Source organism: Moschus berezovskii, chromosome 3, assembly GCF_049115385.1.
Source record: "Moschus berezovskii isolate FMDL1 chromosome 3, NW_MosBer_1.0, whole genome shotgun sequence".
Taxonomy (NCBI): Eukaryota; Metazoa; Chordata; class Mammalia; order Artiodactyla; family Moschidae; genus Moschus; species Moschus berezovskii.
In genome coordinates, this window is record NC_142462.1 from 114,361,142 (window position 1) to 114,377,536 (window position 16,395).

At 48.9% G+C, this 16,395-nt stretch overlaps 1 protein-coding gene across 1 annotated transcript in view; it reads left to right on the plus strand.

Annotated features, from left to right (window-relative positions):
* The first annotated feature begins 690 nt into the window (after positions 1-690).
* Positions 691-16,395, plus strand: part of LOC129552715 (transmembrane protein 178B) — a 273,406-nt gene continuing 257,701 nt past the window's right edge. The window contains exons 1-2 of the mRNA XM_088831883.1: positions 691-739; positions 4,186-4,299. Of these exons, the coding sequence (XP_088688009.1) occupies positions 691-739; positions 4,186-4,299 (163 nt within the window). The remainder of the gene's footprint in view (positions 740-4,185; positions 4,300-16,395) is intronic.

A 16,395-nucleotide genomic window follows, 5' to 3' on the forward strand; every position in this document is an offset into this window, starting at 1 on the left:
GTCAGGGAAGGTCACAGGCTTCTCTGTTACCTTCCACTGTTCTTTGCAGGAAAACCTGTTTGTGTTGGGAAGCCCACATTCTGGGCACACGAATTTGGTGCCCAGATGGCGCCTGTATTGACAAAAGCCCAGCACACTGACAGGACCTGTAGACACATGGGTAAATATTTTGCCTTTCTTCTTAGGCAATATTTGAGTCTTTCAAATTTAATTGCTGTCAAAGGCAGGATGCTTGCATCCCTGAGGCAAAGCAAATAGTGAGGGCCTCCAGCGGGGCTGTTGGGAAGTTCTCCAGCCAAGCTCCCTGGCCGGCTGCCCACCGCGCCTGTCCGTCAGCGTCTTTCTCCTGTTGAGTGGCAGGTGGCCTCTTCCCTGGCTGGCTGGGTAGGCTGGGGCCGAGGAAGGTTCAGGAAGCCTGGAACCTGTGGCCACTTGGTTGAGTATGTTTTGAGGCTGAGAGAACCTGGTCTCAGCCAGGAAATCAGGTGCTTCTCTCAGATGTGAGTGACAGGCACTCATCTAGCTGTTACCAGCGGGATCCCATCTTGTGTCTTCCAAGCTGGGCCCAGGGAGTATTTTGTTTGATATTGAAATTATGGAGTGTAGGGTGGCTCCTAGTTCTCATGCCAGCTTTGTGCAAATTAGCTGAAGGCAGCCTCCCTGACTGAGACACCCCCTGCATACCCCACCATGGTGCAGGTCTTCGCAAGCAGAGCAGCGGCTGTACTTCAGCACGCAGGTACCCCCAGAGAGGCATCCTTGTGCAGTGTACAACCTGCTCAACTGTGTGTGCCCCACGTGGTTGCTCATGATACTCATGTAAAATGAATATTTTCCCTTTCTTCCTAATATCTCCCTCTCTTTCTTTTCTCTGTCTTTTTTCTACCCTGAAACCATTGACCTAGTTGTCCTTTGGATTACATTTACAAAGTGTGGTAAGAGGCTATTCTGTGTTCATATGTGATTGACAAGCCTCTCCTTACATGGTCCAGACAGGGAAGAGGTATTGGCCATAGGCTCCCAGAGTTCTGCAACAGTCACCTCCATTTATTCGTGACATTTTAATTTGCCTCCATTATTTTCATCCCTTGCATACAAAGAAGCAGTTGGATTCCTTACCCACTGTGATCTTATAAAGGGCGCCTTGTATTATTCATCACTTCTTCAAAGCATAGGTTCTTGGTGCTCACCCTGTGCTGGGGGCCAGGGAGATAAAGATGAATGAATCAGACAAGTCCCTGCCCTCCAGGAACTAGTAATCCAGTGGAGGAGTGAGGCGTGTAAATAGATAAATCACAGCTCATTGGTGCTGGCTGCAGCAGGGCAACCGGATCAGGAAGGGGGAGAGGGGCGGGGCAGTTGGATGCCTTCTGCTGGGTGCTGTCCTAGATGTGAGCGGGGCTTCCCTGAGGAGCTGGAGGTGTCTACCTGTGAAAGAAAGGTGGGGACAAGAGGAGGGGCAGAGCTGTGAGCGGATCCAACCTCGGTGGCGCCTGACTGGAGCCTAGTGTGTGTCCTGGTTGGGGCTAAGTGGGGGCTGGGACTTTCTGCCAGGAGGGTGGGGTTTATCCCCTGAGTGATAGACTGCATTTTCTTTCTATGATACAGTCTGAGCGGCAGTATGGAGGGTGGCCTGACAGGAGAGATACTCCAATAAGGCGATCCTGGGTTCTGATACTGGCCCTGCTCCTCCCTTGGGCAAGTCACTTAATCTTCTTGAGCCTCCATTTTCTTATTTGTAAAATAGGGGTGAGGAGTATAATAGCACCTACTTGATTGGGTTATAGAAGGATTAGTAAGGCATTGTTCATAATAGAGTGTGCCACCAGTGGGACACACACGTATGTAAGTGTAAGTAACTGTGAATTGCTCAGTCGTGTCTGACTCTTAGCGACCCCACGGACTGTAGCCCACCAGACTCCTCTTTCCATGGGATTCTCCAGGCAAGAATACTGGAGTGGATGGATATCCACTTCCTTCTCCAGGGGAGCTTCCTGACCCAGGGATGGTGACATGTATAGAAGCCACAAATGGGTTATGGGGATGTGGCTCCTTCGGCCCTTGGGGAGGCTGGCCAAGGCCCAGCAGCCCACCTGCTGCCTTACACATGCCTTTTATATGTGCTGCAAGACCTGCGTTGGAAACCACTGGTCTGCTAGGTACTTGGCAGGTCTCTCCTACCTCATAAGTCCTTAGTCAGTGTGGTTGTTTGTTGAGATCAGTCATCGTGTTCTTGCAGCTATGATGGAGGCAGTGGGGACAGAGGGCAGGCAGGCTGGATTCCAGGGACATTTCTGACATAAAACTGTCAGAATTCGGTGACCAGTTGGATGCCAGGGAGGAGGGGCACCACTTGAGTCCCAGAAAGCCTTGGGGATGGCCCTGGGCTTTGTGATATAGACTGGATGGGAACTGATGCTGTCAGTGGAAATTGTCATGGAAATGAAGTGTGAATGTGGGTTCTGGAAGCGGAGACTGTCAGGAAGACTATTTCTCCTGGAAATGCAGCAGGTGAGGGAAGAAGGAAGATGGTGTGGGGGGACGTCGGGGTGGGGGGGTGTCGTGGGCCGGATGGTGGGCCCGTGAGAGACTTCAGGACGTTTGTGGGCCAAGAGGACAGAGGCAGAGGAGCTGAGAAATTAAAAAAAAAAAGAGTACCTAACGTTTTCCTCAGAACTTTGCCTCTGGACAGCATCTGTCCCATCGCAGGAGTGTCTGCCAGTAACTAGCAGTGGGCGGTCATCCAGACGTGATTTACAATAAGGCGCTGTCTAAATTACTGCACTCCACCTATTGCCAGGTTCCCTGCTGACAGTGAGCCAGGGGTCAGACAATTCAATCAGGTGCCACTACTTATAAATTGAAAATCAGTGGGGTGCAAAATGGATTACCATCAAAATCCATTCAGGTGCAAAACCAAAATTTAAAACCCCTAACCTTTAAAAATCACTCCTTTCCTGATTCTTCATGATGCCCTGACACTTGAGTTTTAATATCCCCCAGATAAGTAAGTGCCAATAGAAGAGCCTGCAGGAGACCAAGATCTCCTAATCTTGCTTACCTTTTGAATTTGGCCAACCTGGCGGATTTATAAACTCACTCATTGTCAATTCTGTTAGATTCTCGAAGGTGGCAGTTTTCAAACTCAAGTGTGCAACAGAATTACTGGAGGGCCTAGTAAAATTCATATTGCAGGCTCTACCTCGGGGGTTTTGATTCAGCAGGTGTGGGGTTAGGCCTGGGTAGTGGCATTTCTAGCAGATTCCCAGGGAATGCCGATGCTCTGGTCCCAGGGCTGCCATTTGAGAACCTCTGGCTCTGAGATATAGAACTATTTTGATAATCTGACTAGCAAAGCTTGCATTGATTGATTACAGTGTCTCAGAAAAGGTCCTAATTGCACCAGGCAATTGAGTGTGTCAAGGGGCTTTGATTTTGTCCAAGAAATCTGAGAGGAGACTGGTTCAAGGAGGTACAGATGGAACTAAGTGCTTTGTGTTTAGAGGTGAGGCTGGTGGGGGCCATGGGATGGAGAAGAGGGAAGAGGCCCCTCTAGCTCACCTTTCCGCAAGACAGCACGTGCTCCGTGATTAAGGCCGACACCTGCTTGCTGCTGGTCCATGGGTGCAGACTGTAAATGTTTTTTAGATACCAAACATCCTCCCTTGACGTATAAGTTGATTTTCTTAAGTTTAAACACATGGGTACTACTTTCTTAACAAGCTGCCATCTCCCTCAACTTGGATTTTTCCTGTCTCTGAATGATGCCAGAGATGTGTGTGTGTGTGTGTGCCCAGTTGTGTCTGATTACTTGTGACCCCATGAACTGTAGCAACCAGGCTTCTCTGTCCGTAGGATTTCCCAGGCAAGAATACTGGAGTGGGTTGCCGTTTCCTTCTCCAGGGCATCTTCCCAACCCAGGGATCGAACCCAAGTCTCTTCCAAATCCCGCACTGGCAGGTGGATTCTTTACCACTAGGGCCATCTAAATTGATGGTGTTTGATTTTGTTCTACTCTCTTATTCTTTTGGAGCTGAGGTTACTACCTTGTAGTTATAAAATGTTGATCTCACCAGGCCCAATATGAAACAAGTCTCTCTCCCCAGGATAGAAAAGCAGATCCTGGAAACTGCCCCAGACATGGTTGCTGCCTCATTAACATTTGGCCTCCTGTCTCTTTTCCAGGAGAAATTGAGCGGTGCACGTACATCAAATACCACTACTCCTCAGCCACCATCCCCAGGAACCTCACCTTCAACATCACAAAGACCATCCGCCAGGATGAGTGGCACGCTCTGCGTAAGTACACCTGAGTCTCTTTCCTTGGCCGTGACCTTTGGAGGGCATGGAGGTTGGATGCCCATCAGCAGTTCGGTCTGGACGGACAGATGGACCTCTATCAGAGACCTGTGGACAGTCTCAGAACATGGTGGCGATCCTTAAAGTCTGAATATCTGTGGGTCTGAACTGCCCCAGTTGGTTTTGATTGTATTGCAGTTTTGAGGAGTTTGCTTCTACAATTGACACAAAAAACAATTAGCAGCTAGACAATGATCCATGGTCTTGCTTTGCTACCCTGGTAGGCATTTCAGATTTCACCTACCTGACTGAACCAACTCCTGGGATTCAAGTCCAGCTTGTCTCCAAGTTGCTTGGGGCATTATTGTGGCAACCTGCTAATCCCTCGTGTCATCATCCTCTGTGTGGGTTAAGACCTGCTGGTGGTTGCAGGCAGTGTCTCACTGGAAATTTGCAATTGGGCGGGACCCCTGAGCAGGAGGGCCTGGTCCTCCACTGACAAATTCATCTCCCGGAGAATGAAAGGCTTTGGGACCTGGGTTCTCCTGTGATGGTTCAGCGAAGATCAGAATATGTACCTTCACTGGTTAGGGAAGATTTTGGTCAGGGATTCTCAGAGACTTAAATTATTAATATGATAAGATGATGACTTAATGAGCAAACAGAGTTGGTTGACTATTTTTACCTTTCTGCTCCACGGGGATCCACCTGCTTGTCTGTGTAAGGATAACTCTGCTTTGTCGCAGGCACGGTTCATGCGAACACATTCTTCCTGCTAGTAAGCTCCATGCCACCTCTGGTGCACTTGTCATTTCTTCCCAATTCCAGCTTTTTCACATAACGTCATAAGGTTAAGTTTCAGTTTTCATGTATACATGAGGGAGGCTCTTTACTGAAAACAAGGATCCTGTCGTGGGTAAGCTTTGATGAAGGCCAAAACCATCCTTCTTCTCTTTATTGTTGCCTAGTTATCTTTGGCATGCCTGGAGGCCACTGGGTCTGTTCCACTTTCTGGGTTGGTTTTAATCAAATCACCATATGTTGATGGGTGGGGTGAGAAACGAGTAAAATTGTTTAATTTTATGAAACCAATGATCCATTGGTTTCAGGAAAAATATTGTGACTAGGTGTCTGGATGAGTATTACCTAGAGCCACTGTCCCCAAATGGTGTAGGGGCAGGTGTGAGGAGATGGGAAGGCATTAACCAAATGGTTCCCCCTACAAGCTTTATGTCTCACTGGTGAACACACAAACTGGACCCTGCGGACAGAGCGAATGTCCTCTGGGCATCCTCGTGTGCTCGATGTTGAGCTAAGCTTCCCACATACTTAACTTTAATGTGAGATTTGCCTTAGGGACACTAGTAAGGGTTATTAATTTCCTTTTTGGAGGTAGACATACAAGAAACCAAGTATATAAATCCTTGACCATGACTGCTTGTTTGTCACATTGCATTGGTCTAGGATGGTCACTTAATAGATACCTACAATGGATGTTCAAGATATGTGACGAGCTTGGTTGAATAACCACTTAAATATAACTGGAGGGGGAGTCGTCATTGAACTGAGGAAATTGTTGGTATTGCAACTTCCATTCAATTCCACTCAATTCAGTCCCAGTTACCAAGTTTTTCTGTGTACTAGTGCACGTGGTGGACACCTAGGCCACCACGAACTCTTTCAAAGAACTCACGTCTGGAGGTGGAGGAGGGTGGGGAGGAGTGGAGAGAGACATTCTCAAAGCAAATAATTATAAGGCAATGCGCTAATTACAATATAGTGTAATTGCTTCAAGCAATTAAGATATTTTATGGAAGTTTTTCAGCAAGAAGGAGAGTTATTCTAGTGTAAATGGCACAGATGCACTTCATGGGAGACCTGGTAGAGCTTTTTTGGCTGTGCACACAGCAGAGAATCTGAAATTCAGATGGACGACCCATGGCGACATCACTGAAAGTATGTTACATGGTGTTAGCAAAGATCGAGAAGAGGCTGATGCTCAGCTTTATGGACCTTTTCTGAGCCCTGTGTCTCCCGGGTTCTTGTTCTAAAACTGGAGTGCCCTTAGCTTCTGCAGAATTCAGCGTGAGCTTCTGCTGTGGTGAATGGGGGTGCGAACAGATCTATTTTTAACTGATAAAAGCCGTCTCAGCGACTGATGCATGCAGAATTTTGGGCACCCCATGTTGGGTGGAGTCGACGCTCCCCTTTGGTGTGGGATTCATCTGCTTGTTTCACAAAGCGGCCTGATGGGCTGTGAAGCCAGCAGAGAGCGTCTGCTGTTCCCGACATCCACGGCAGCTATTTTTATCAGAGGGCAGGTGAGCATCGGTCGTATCTGAAGCTGCTGCTAAGTGTAATTGGCAATGTTGACACAATGGGGAACCATAGACAGAAAGAAAAAAGAAAGAGCGTTGTGCTCAGTCGTGTCCGACTCTGCGACCCCATGCACTGTAGCCTGCGAGGCTCTTCTGTCTATGGAGTTTGCAGGAGTGGGTTACCATTTGCTTCTCCAGAGGATCTTCCCAACCCAGGGATCAAACCCAGGTTTCCTGTATTGCAGGCGGGCTCCTGCATTGCGGGCAGGTTCTTTACCAACTGAGCCACCAGGGAAGCCCATGGGGAAGCATAGTAAATGTCAATTTTAGTTTTCAAAGGTCAGATATTGATGACATTAGATAGGAAGTGGGCGTATGAGTCCCCTTTGAAATAAAGTAGAAATGGTCAAGGATTAGCAAACCCCTATGATGGAGCTTAAGAAAATCAGATTCTGATTTCTTTACTTATTTGAGAATCCTGTATTCTTTAAGATTGTTAGTGGGATCAAATAAATTCATTTAATGCTAGGTTGGTTATTGTTTTATAATTTCACCATAATATCTTATATTCAATAATTTTTCTCAGTAAATGATTTTCTGTTAAAGCAAAATATTTGATTTTTTTTTCTGCTGAAATAATTCTGGGCAAATATTTCAAACTTTGATGAAGCTTTGGTTATATTGATTTCATACATTTTCATCAAAAATTTGCATGTGAGCCTGGATGGGAGGGGAGTTTGGAGGAGGATGGATGCCTCTGTATGTATGGCTGAGTCCCTTCACTGTTCATCTGAAACTATCACAGTATTATTAATCAACTGTACCCCAACAGTGAATAAAAAGTTTAAATTTAAACAAAAGAATTTGCATGTGATCATCAAACACTGTTGTGAAAAAAAATTTTTTTCAAGTAAGAAAAGCACCATTTGGTTTAAAACTATGCTGTGATTTTTGAACAGTTAATTCTACCAATGAGTGGCTGAGAGCTCATTCACCTTATGGTCCCGTGACTAGCAGGTGAAAGAATAAAATTATCTGTAGGTTGCTAGGTTTACAAATCCAAGTGTAAGGAGATAATAACCATCACTTGGAGATCCAACCAGTCCATTCTAGAGGAGATCAATCCTGGGTATTCATTGGAAGGACTGATGCTAAAACTGAAACTCCAATACTTTGGCCACCTCATGCGACGAGTTGACTCACTGGAAGAGACTCTGATGCTGGAAGGGATTGGGGGCGGGAGGAGACGGGGACGACAGAATGAGATGGCTGGATGGCATCACCGACTCGATGGACATGAGTTTGAGTGAACTCCGGGAGTTGGTGATGGACAGGGAGGCCTGGCGTGCTATGATTCATGGGGTTGCAAAGAGTTGGACATGACTGAGCAACTGAACTGAACTGAACTGGGGAATAAAGGTCAGAGTTGGACGTGTGTGTGTGTGTGTGTGTGTGTGTAGGGTGGTCTCTGCAGTGGAGGTTTGAATGCTGAGTCGGACGTGTGTGTGTGTGTGTGTGTGTGTGTGTGTGTGTGTGTGTATAGGGTGGTCTCTGCAATGGAGGTTTGAATGCTGAGTTGTCTGAGTGATTTGGTGACAAGGTTCTGAATCTGTCTTAGATGGTAACTGCTGATGAAGAGTTGGATGTGCCCGTTTCTCCTTCCCACCCTGGCTAGAGCTCCCCCAGAGAAGGTAGAACTCTGTCAGTAGTAGGGACTGTGCCCTCAACCCGCCCAGCCCTGACTGTCTGCTGGGAGCAGCCCACCTTACCTTCCTGCCTGTCTGCCACCCCGAGCGGCATTGGTCCAGCCTTTGTGGGCTCTGAGGGGGCACTGCACTCCTGCCGAATCCTCCTGCCACCTCCAGGGCTGGAGCAGGATGGGACATGTGGCCAGCGAGGATTGGGGCTGGTGGCTGCAGGAGATGAGTGGCCAGGCAAAATTGGCAGTGGTCAGGGGACGCAGGTTGGCAGTACAGTGGCATCTTAAACGGCGACGCTTCCTCCTCTTGCTAGAACGCATCCCTACGGGCTTCTTGTGCTCTGAAGCTCAGGCTCAGGTTGTGTGCTGGTTTAGAGGATTCTGTGTCCCCGTGCCACCTCCAGGAGCCCCTGAGGCCATCCCCAGTGGCTGTGCCTTTGCTTTCTCTGTCACTGGTGTCCCTTTGGAATGCCCCTTCCTTACAGGGGTGGGGGGCCTGGACGCAGCCAGTAACAAGGCAAGGGTGGGTGTGTGGGTGGGAGGGGAAGGTCTGGGGGGGGGGCCTCTGATAGGGCCTGGGGAAGCCACGCGGGGCTCAGAAAGCTGGGTCTGGGGAGGGGGTGGTGCTGAGATGTGGGCACTTCTGCAAGGAGAAGCTGGCGTGAAGTGGAGCTGTGCTTGGGGCAACGCCAGTGACCCCAGGGTGGGGGCTGTGGCAGGGGGCCCTGCGGGGTCCTGCCTGAGGGCTGCAGAGCAGGTACTGCTGGAGGGTGTGGGGAGGACAGCCCTTTCTCCCCTTGGTCTCCCACTCTGCTCGTTAGGGACTCTGGGCAGCCTCTGTGAGCCTCCCCCAGGGGTTTGAGCCCCGAGACTCTGGAGGTCTGTGCTTGTGAGCTCAGATCCTCTCATTTGGCTTGGCGTTTTCAAGATGGAGGTTTCAACTCACAGTTGATTGCCCCTGGCAGTGGGAAATCAGGGAGCTGGGGCTCCACGTTCCTGCAGTCAGATCCTCTCCATTATCTTTCAGGAGGTTGAGAGCTGAAAAAGAGCGAGTTTTTTTTTTTTTTTTTTAAGCTTCCTTCTATCAAGACTATCAAGGAAGTTCAGCTAATTAAATTGGATGGTCACGCAGCACATTTCCAGCTGGCCAGGGAGGGAGGGAAGAAGAGAGGATCTCCGCCCCCCAACATCCCCCCAACCCCCAGCTGTCCTCCTGAGGGCTCACCCCCCCATCCCCCAGTGACACAAATGCACACCCACGTGGTAGTCTTGCAAAGTCGAGTCAGAAGCAATATGTGTGTAGTTCAAGAGGGAGGGGAAGAGGAGGGGAAACGTATTGGGGGAGGGATGACAGATGGAGATGAAGGCTTCGCGGAGGAGCAGAGACATTTCAGCGAACTTGATGCAAAGAAAGAGAAGTGAAATTCAAAGGTGTCCTGTCTCATGCATGCCCCTTGGATGATACACTTAGATCCCTGACCCCGAGGCCCCTGGCCGTCTACACTGGGGGCCTGTAGTTTTTAGTTTAGTCTGGTGGGGGACCAGCCCCTTCTGGGCTGTGTACGGTGGGAAGCTCAGGCTGGCTGCTGCTCTGCCGTGGATACGTGCCTCAGTCTCCTCTTACTCTGCTTGGTCAAGCCCTACCTGGTTCCTCCTCCAGCCTCTAACACAGTCTCTTCCACACCCTCCGCTCTTTCCAGAATTAACCCCTTCTGCCCCTGAACCCTCCCTGGTGCTAAGACTCCCTCCAGCCACCCCCAGGTACCGCCTACTTCTTGGGTCCCAAGCTATTCCTTGCCCCTCCCTGTTGGCGTTGGCCTTCTGGCCTTAGACTTGTGTTGACTCCTAGCTCGATGGTGCTTGCTTTTTCCTTTCCCAATGGACTGTCCTGGTCATTCCAGACCGGCCTGCTCATCTGCCCTATGAAAGTGAAAGTCGCTCAGTTGTGTCCGACTCTTTGCTACCCCATGGACTATACAGTCCATGGAATTCTCCAGGCTTTCTCCAGGGGATCTTCCCAACCCAGGGATTGAACCCAGGTCTCTCACATTGAAAGCCCTCTGAACTTTACTCCTATTCAGACCTCTGGACTCCACAGCCCAGGAGTTGCCTAGGTTTCTGGCCCCTCATTCCCCAGCTATTTCTGGTCATGACAGGATGAATGTGTAGACACAAGAGCTTGGGATGATGATAACAGTAATTATAACAACAATAACTGCCTCTTTGTCCATATCAGCTGCAGTGCTCCTTGGAGGGTGGCTCAAGAGTTTTCCTCCTAGGAACCCAGCCCATGTTGTGCTGACTTATTTGTCGATAGACTGACCAAGCCAGGGGGGGGAGGGGCTGCGTAGAGGTCCCCTCTTGGCCTCGGAAGAATCTGAGACTCAGAATCCAGGTCTGAGCGCCAGCGGGCTCCCTCCAGCTGTTTTCCTCTCTGTTTTTGGCTGATGGTACGTAAAACGTCCTAATGAGGTAAACATCCCAGACATGGGAAGCTTACGTCTCCTGCAGTGTCAGCCATTCCCCTTCTCCTGCATCTGCGCCCAGCCAGTGTGAGTTCTCAGCGTGGGCAATCTGTTGTGAGCTGCCTCCTGCTTGCAAGCCTGGCATCCATGGGGGTCATCTCTGGCCAGATGCCCTCCCTGGAATTCTGGAAGCTTGGTAGCAGAGGAACTCAGCCTACAGAGCATCCCCATAGGTCGCTTGGTGTTCTGAAGCCTTGGCCTTTTGTAATCCATCACACATCTCTCTGTCTCCCACCCTCCCCCCACACCCCAACCTTGCAGGGAATGTTGGCAACCTTTCAGGATACCCACAGCCTGCAGCCCAGAGGCTGCCCTATGCCTGTCCTCCCAGAGCTCCCGTGGCACTTTTGCGACAGGCCAGGCAGAGAACGCACAGCCCTTCATGTGATACCACACCTACACCTGCTCTGGTAGCTGTAACTCAGGCCGGGACTCCTTTCCCTCACCGCTTTCCCTGACTGTCAAAACATCCCCCTCCTCTGTCCCACTCCCTCAGGCTTCTGCTAGACAGCGGGTTTGCTAAGTGGGTGAACCTGTTTGAGTTAAGGTGTTAATGCCTTCTTGGGTTACCTGTCCTGATGGCGTTGTTGTTTTCAGGAGACCTCACCCAAATGACTGTGAAGTGTTGAAGGTCGTGTGGAGACACTCTAAAATCATGACACAAGTGTAGCTGTTGATCCCACCTACTTAGATGGTGGCCTGATGAGGGACCAGTGGTGAAAATGGAGTGGACAAGAGGGAGAGTTTATTTTTGAGGTGGTCTTAGGAGAAAGATTTCCTTGGTGGCTCAGTGGTAAAGAATCTACCTGTCAATACAAGAGACGCCGATTCAGTCTCTGGGTTGGAAAGATACCCTGGAGAAGGGAATGGAAACCCACTCCAGTATTCTTGCCTGGAAAATTCCATGGACAGAGGAGCCTGAAGGGCTACAGTCCATGGGGTCGCAAAAGAGTCAGACATGGCTGAGCGACTTTAACTTTCGCTTTACAAGTAAGGCTTCCCTGGTGACTCAGTGGTAAAGAATCCCCCTGCCAACGCAAGAGACGAGGGTTTGATCCCTGGGTTGGGAGATCCCCTGGAGAAGGAAATGGCAACCTGCTCCAGTATTCTTGCCTGGAGAAACCCATGGACAGAGGATTCTGTGGAGGGGGGGGAGGGGGAGGCGTGGCTACAGTCCATGGGGTCGCAAAGAGTCGGATACAACGAAGCGATAAACAGCAACGACCAGGAGTAGGGAAGAGAGGAGGCCCGGAGTAAGGAGAGGGTGTAGCGTAGACTACAGCCTTTCCTGTTAAGGATAGCCACGCACTGACACAAACCTGAGAGCCACTGTGCTGGTGTAATTGCAGTCTTCAAGCCACAATTCATCTGAATGTACAGGTCCGATTTTGTGCTGGGAATTACTTAGGAGTCTGGCCTAGAGGCATTCTCTCAGCTTCTGCAGATTGGAAGGTGTTTTCTTCTGGCCGAGCATCCTCATCCAGACGCCACAAGACCTGGGTGCAACCCCACTGGCCGCCCTCATCCGTTTGTTCTTTTACTTATTCCGTATTCATGCAGTGCCTGTTCTGTGAGAAGCCCCATGTTGGGTACTGGAAGGGATTTTAAAAGGTATCCTGCTTTCCAAATTGGGTGATATATTTCCAGGTATCAACTAGGCCAGGGATCAAACTGCTTGTTGCTTTACGTTTATTGACTACCCAAGGAGCGCAGGCTAATGCAGCTGGCACGCACACACATCGTGGGTCCTGACCTCCACACTGAAATGGGTAAGAACTCATTGCAGGGGAAATAAAAGCAAAGCATAAGACAAAACTACCGTATCTCAGGGGCTTGGCCTGTTTTTCCCAGGCCAGGGAAAAGTGGGGATGGTTTAGGATCTGCTGTTTCTTGGCCCTCCGGGGGAGCTGGCCCAGCCCTAGGTGCTAAAAAGGAAGCTCATTGTGGCAGGTGACTCATCTTTCCAACAGTTAAGACAACGGAGCTCTCCGTCCACAGGAGCTGCAGCAGTGAGGGGGAGAAACAGGAACAGGAGCTGGTGTTCCAGCAGGCAGGGACAGCTCAGAGATGGGGAATCTGGGTGGGATGAGACAAGGATGTCTGGGCAGCAGACACTTGTCATCAAGACAGTGGGTCAGCAGGTACAAATACAGTAAGTGCTACTTTGGGGGTTTAAGACTACCCAATAGGGAAGATCCAATAGGGAAGAAGCTTGACCAGCAGAAGGCAGACACCTGTTCTCAAGAAATCTGGAGCATTAGGGGTTTAGAATAAGAAATAGAGAAAAGTGATGAGGAGAGAAACCAGTTTTAAGGTCAAGGGTACTGTACCTTGATAGAGAAGGAAATGCCAACCCACTTCAGTATTTCTGCCTGGGAAATCCCATGGACAGAGGCGCCGGCAGGCTAGGTTCACGGGGTCGCAAAGAGTCGGACATGATGTAGTGATTGAACAACAACCACGCCTTGCCATCTCAGCCTGTGATCAGCATCGGTCGTGGGATTTGGGGATGAGGCTGCTTCTGAAGATGGTAGGGCGATGGAGAGGGTAGGGAGGAGGCATCTGGGAACCCATGTCACTTAACAGAAAAAGTAAGCAGGTTCTCCCTGGTGTGGTAAAGGTCTCGTCAGAGTCTAGAGCAGTGCTGCTCCATTGTGGTTCACGGACCAGCGGCATCAGCAACATCTGGGAACTTGTTAGAAATGCAGATTCTTGGGCCTTAGCCCAAACCTGCTGAGTCTAAACCTTTATGAGTGGGGCCCAGGAATCCGTGACTCTTAACACATTCACGTTGAGAACTCTTGGTCTGGCGGGTGTTGTGGGGGCTGCAGTGGTCAGTGCAGGCTCCTGGGAGGAAAGAGTGGTGGGCTTTGGATGAGAGCTGGGGAGGGAATGCTGCGTTTTGTATCTCCCACGTGGAACTGGGACTTTCAAGTTACTTGCATGCTTGTGTTGTCTGTTTCTATTTGGTTGTAGCTTTGGTAATTTAACATTTTCCATATTATGGGCTTCCCTGGTGGCTCAGATGGTAAAGCGTCTGCCAGCGTCTGCCTGCAGTGCAAGAGACCCGGATTCGATCCCTGGGTAGGGAAGATCCCCTGGAGAAGGAAACGGCAACCCACTCCAGTACTCTTGCCTGGAATATTCCATGGATGGCGGAACCTGGTAGGCTACAGTCCATGGGGTCGCAAAAAGTCAGACATGACTTCACTTTCTTTTCTTTTAATTGTACAAAATGGCATGGGAGAGGTGAGGTGTATTCCCCCCACCCCCCCATTATGGGGCATCCTCCGGTTATCTAGTTTGAAATCTCTATCTTGTATCTCCTTTCAGAAACAGACTTCAAGCTTTACTGAAGATAGGGGACATTACATTGAGTTCCAGCTCTGTTGCTCTTGAGGTGTACGACCCTGGGCAAACTATGTGAGTGTTTTAAGTCCAGTACAGTCATTAGTAAACTGGCGGTAATAATACTGTCTTGAGAGTATTATAAAATTTAAGTTAAATAAGATGGTTCATGTGAAATCAGTAAAGGCTGATACCAATCAGTGCTGCTGCTGTTTCAGTCATTAAGCTATGTTCGACTCTTTTGCAAACTCATGGACTCTAGCCTGCCAGGCTCCTCTGTCCATGGGATTTCCTAGGCCAGAATACTGGAGTGGGTTGCCCTGGATCTTCTCAACCCAGGGATCAAACCCATGTCTTCTGCATTGGCAGGTGGATTCTTTACCACTGAGCAACCAGGGGAGCCCTACCAAGCAGCATTCAGTTCAGTTCAGTCGCTCAGTCGTGTCCGACTCTCCGCGACCCCATGAATCACAGCACACCAGGCCTCCCTATCCATCACCAACTCCCAGAGTTCACTCAAACTCATGTCCACAGAGTCGGTGATGCCATCCAGCCATCTCATTCTCTGTCGTCCCCTTCTCCTCCTACCCCCAACCTTTCCCAGCATCAGAGTCTTTTCCAGTGAGTCAACTCGTCTCATGAGGTGGCCAAAGTATTGGAGTTTCAGCTTTAGCATCAGTCCTTCCAGTGAACACTCAGGATAGATCTCCTTTAGAATGGACTGGTTGGATCTCCTTGCAGTCCAAGGGACTCTCAAGAGTCTTCTCCAGCACCACAGTTCAAAAGCATCAATTCTTCGGCGATCAGCTTTCTTCACAGTCCAACTCTCACATTCATACATGACCATGGGAAAAACCATAGCCTTGACTAGACGGACCTTTGTTGGCAAAGTAATGTCTCTGCTTTTTAATATACTATCAAGGTTGGTCATAACTTTCCTTCCAAGGAGTAAGTGTCTTTTAATTTCCTGGCTGCAATCAGCATCTGCAGTGATTTTAGAGCCCCAAAAAATAAAGTCTGACACTGTTTCCACTGTTTCCCCATCTATTTCCCATGAAGTGATTAGGTGCTATTATTACCAGAAAACAGAGCTGTGCCTGGCACTGGGTTCCCCATAGGAAATGGGGGAAAGGCTCTGAAATGGTACTTTGTGGACTCAAAGGCTTTTCTCTTCAACTGTATGTAGCCTGCGTGGGTCAGTGTGCCTTGTATATGCCTGTATATGTTGGTGGCTCTGCTTTGGGCTTTCCGTCTGCACAGGGGTGTGTGTGTGTGTGTATGTGTGTGTGTCTGCTTTGGGCTTGCCGTCTGCACAGGCGTGTGTGTGTGTGTGTGTGTGTGTAAGTGATGGGAGCTGGCATCGGGTGTTTCCGGTGTGGGAGTAGGAAGTGGTTGAGTATATTACATGCTGAGTGGCAACAGTGTGGTGTATTGTGAAAGAAGCTTAAGAGCAGAGAATCCTCAGAGTTTGGGATCCTCAGTGGGACAGCACAGCAGAAGGAGCCTCTAATTTATCAGTTGTGTCCAGTAGGGATGCGGTTTAGACAATAACAGGAGCCTCTAAAAGAAGATTTACATGCTAAATGTCTAAAAAGTAACATCTTCAGAGCTTTGAAGATAAATATAGTGTGAGTACATTTGTGTTGAAATTGTCAAGGGGAAAATGAAGATGATTCTCGCTTAACTGTTGCAGCCTAGCCCTGCCTTCCAGGAAGGCTGCAGTTTCCAGTATGTGCTATGATCAGAGCCTCTCTTATTCCTGAGGTGAAAAGACACTTCCCCAAAGAGGATGCAGTGAGTGTGTTGGAAGTAGAGGCAAGAGAGCGTCCAGGAAGAGAACAGGTGATGCTGGAGGCAATATTCCTGTCCTGGGGGAAAGGGAACTCCTTTTCTTCTCTTTCTCTCTCTCTTTTTTTGTAGTACAACATACATTTATTAAAAATTTAATAGCAAATTCTTAGTCACCTATTAAGAGTCTTGCTTATGATAGGTACTCAGAAACTATGTCTTTTTATATTTTATATTTTGCTGTTATATTGACGTTTGCTACTTGTTTTAAATATAAGAACCAATTCAAGAATGATGGTCTGGATGCATCATTGCATGTACTCCCAAAACAAAGACAAAAATTGTGGTAAAAGTTCATATTAAAAAGACGTAGGGCCTCATATTCTTAGGGAGCCCCAACACATGCAAAATTAAATTT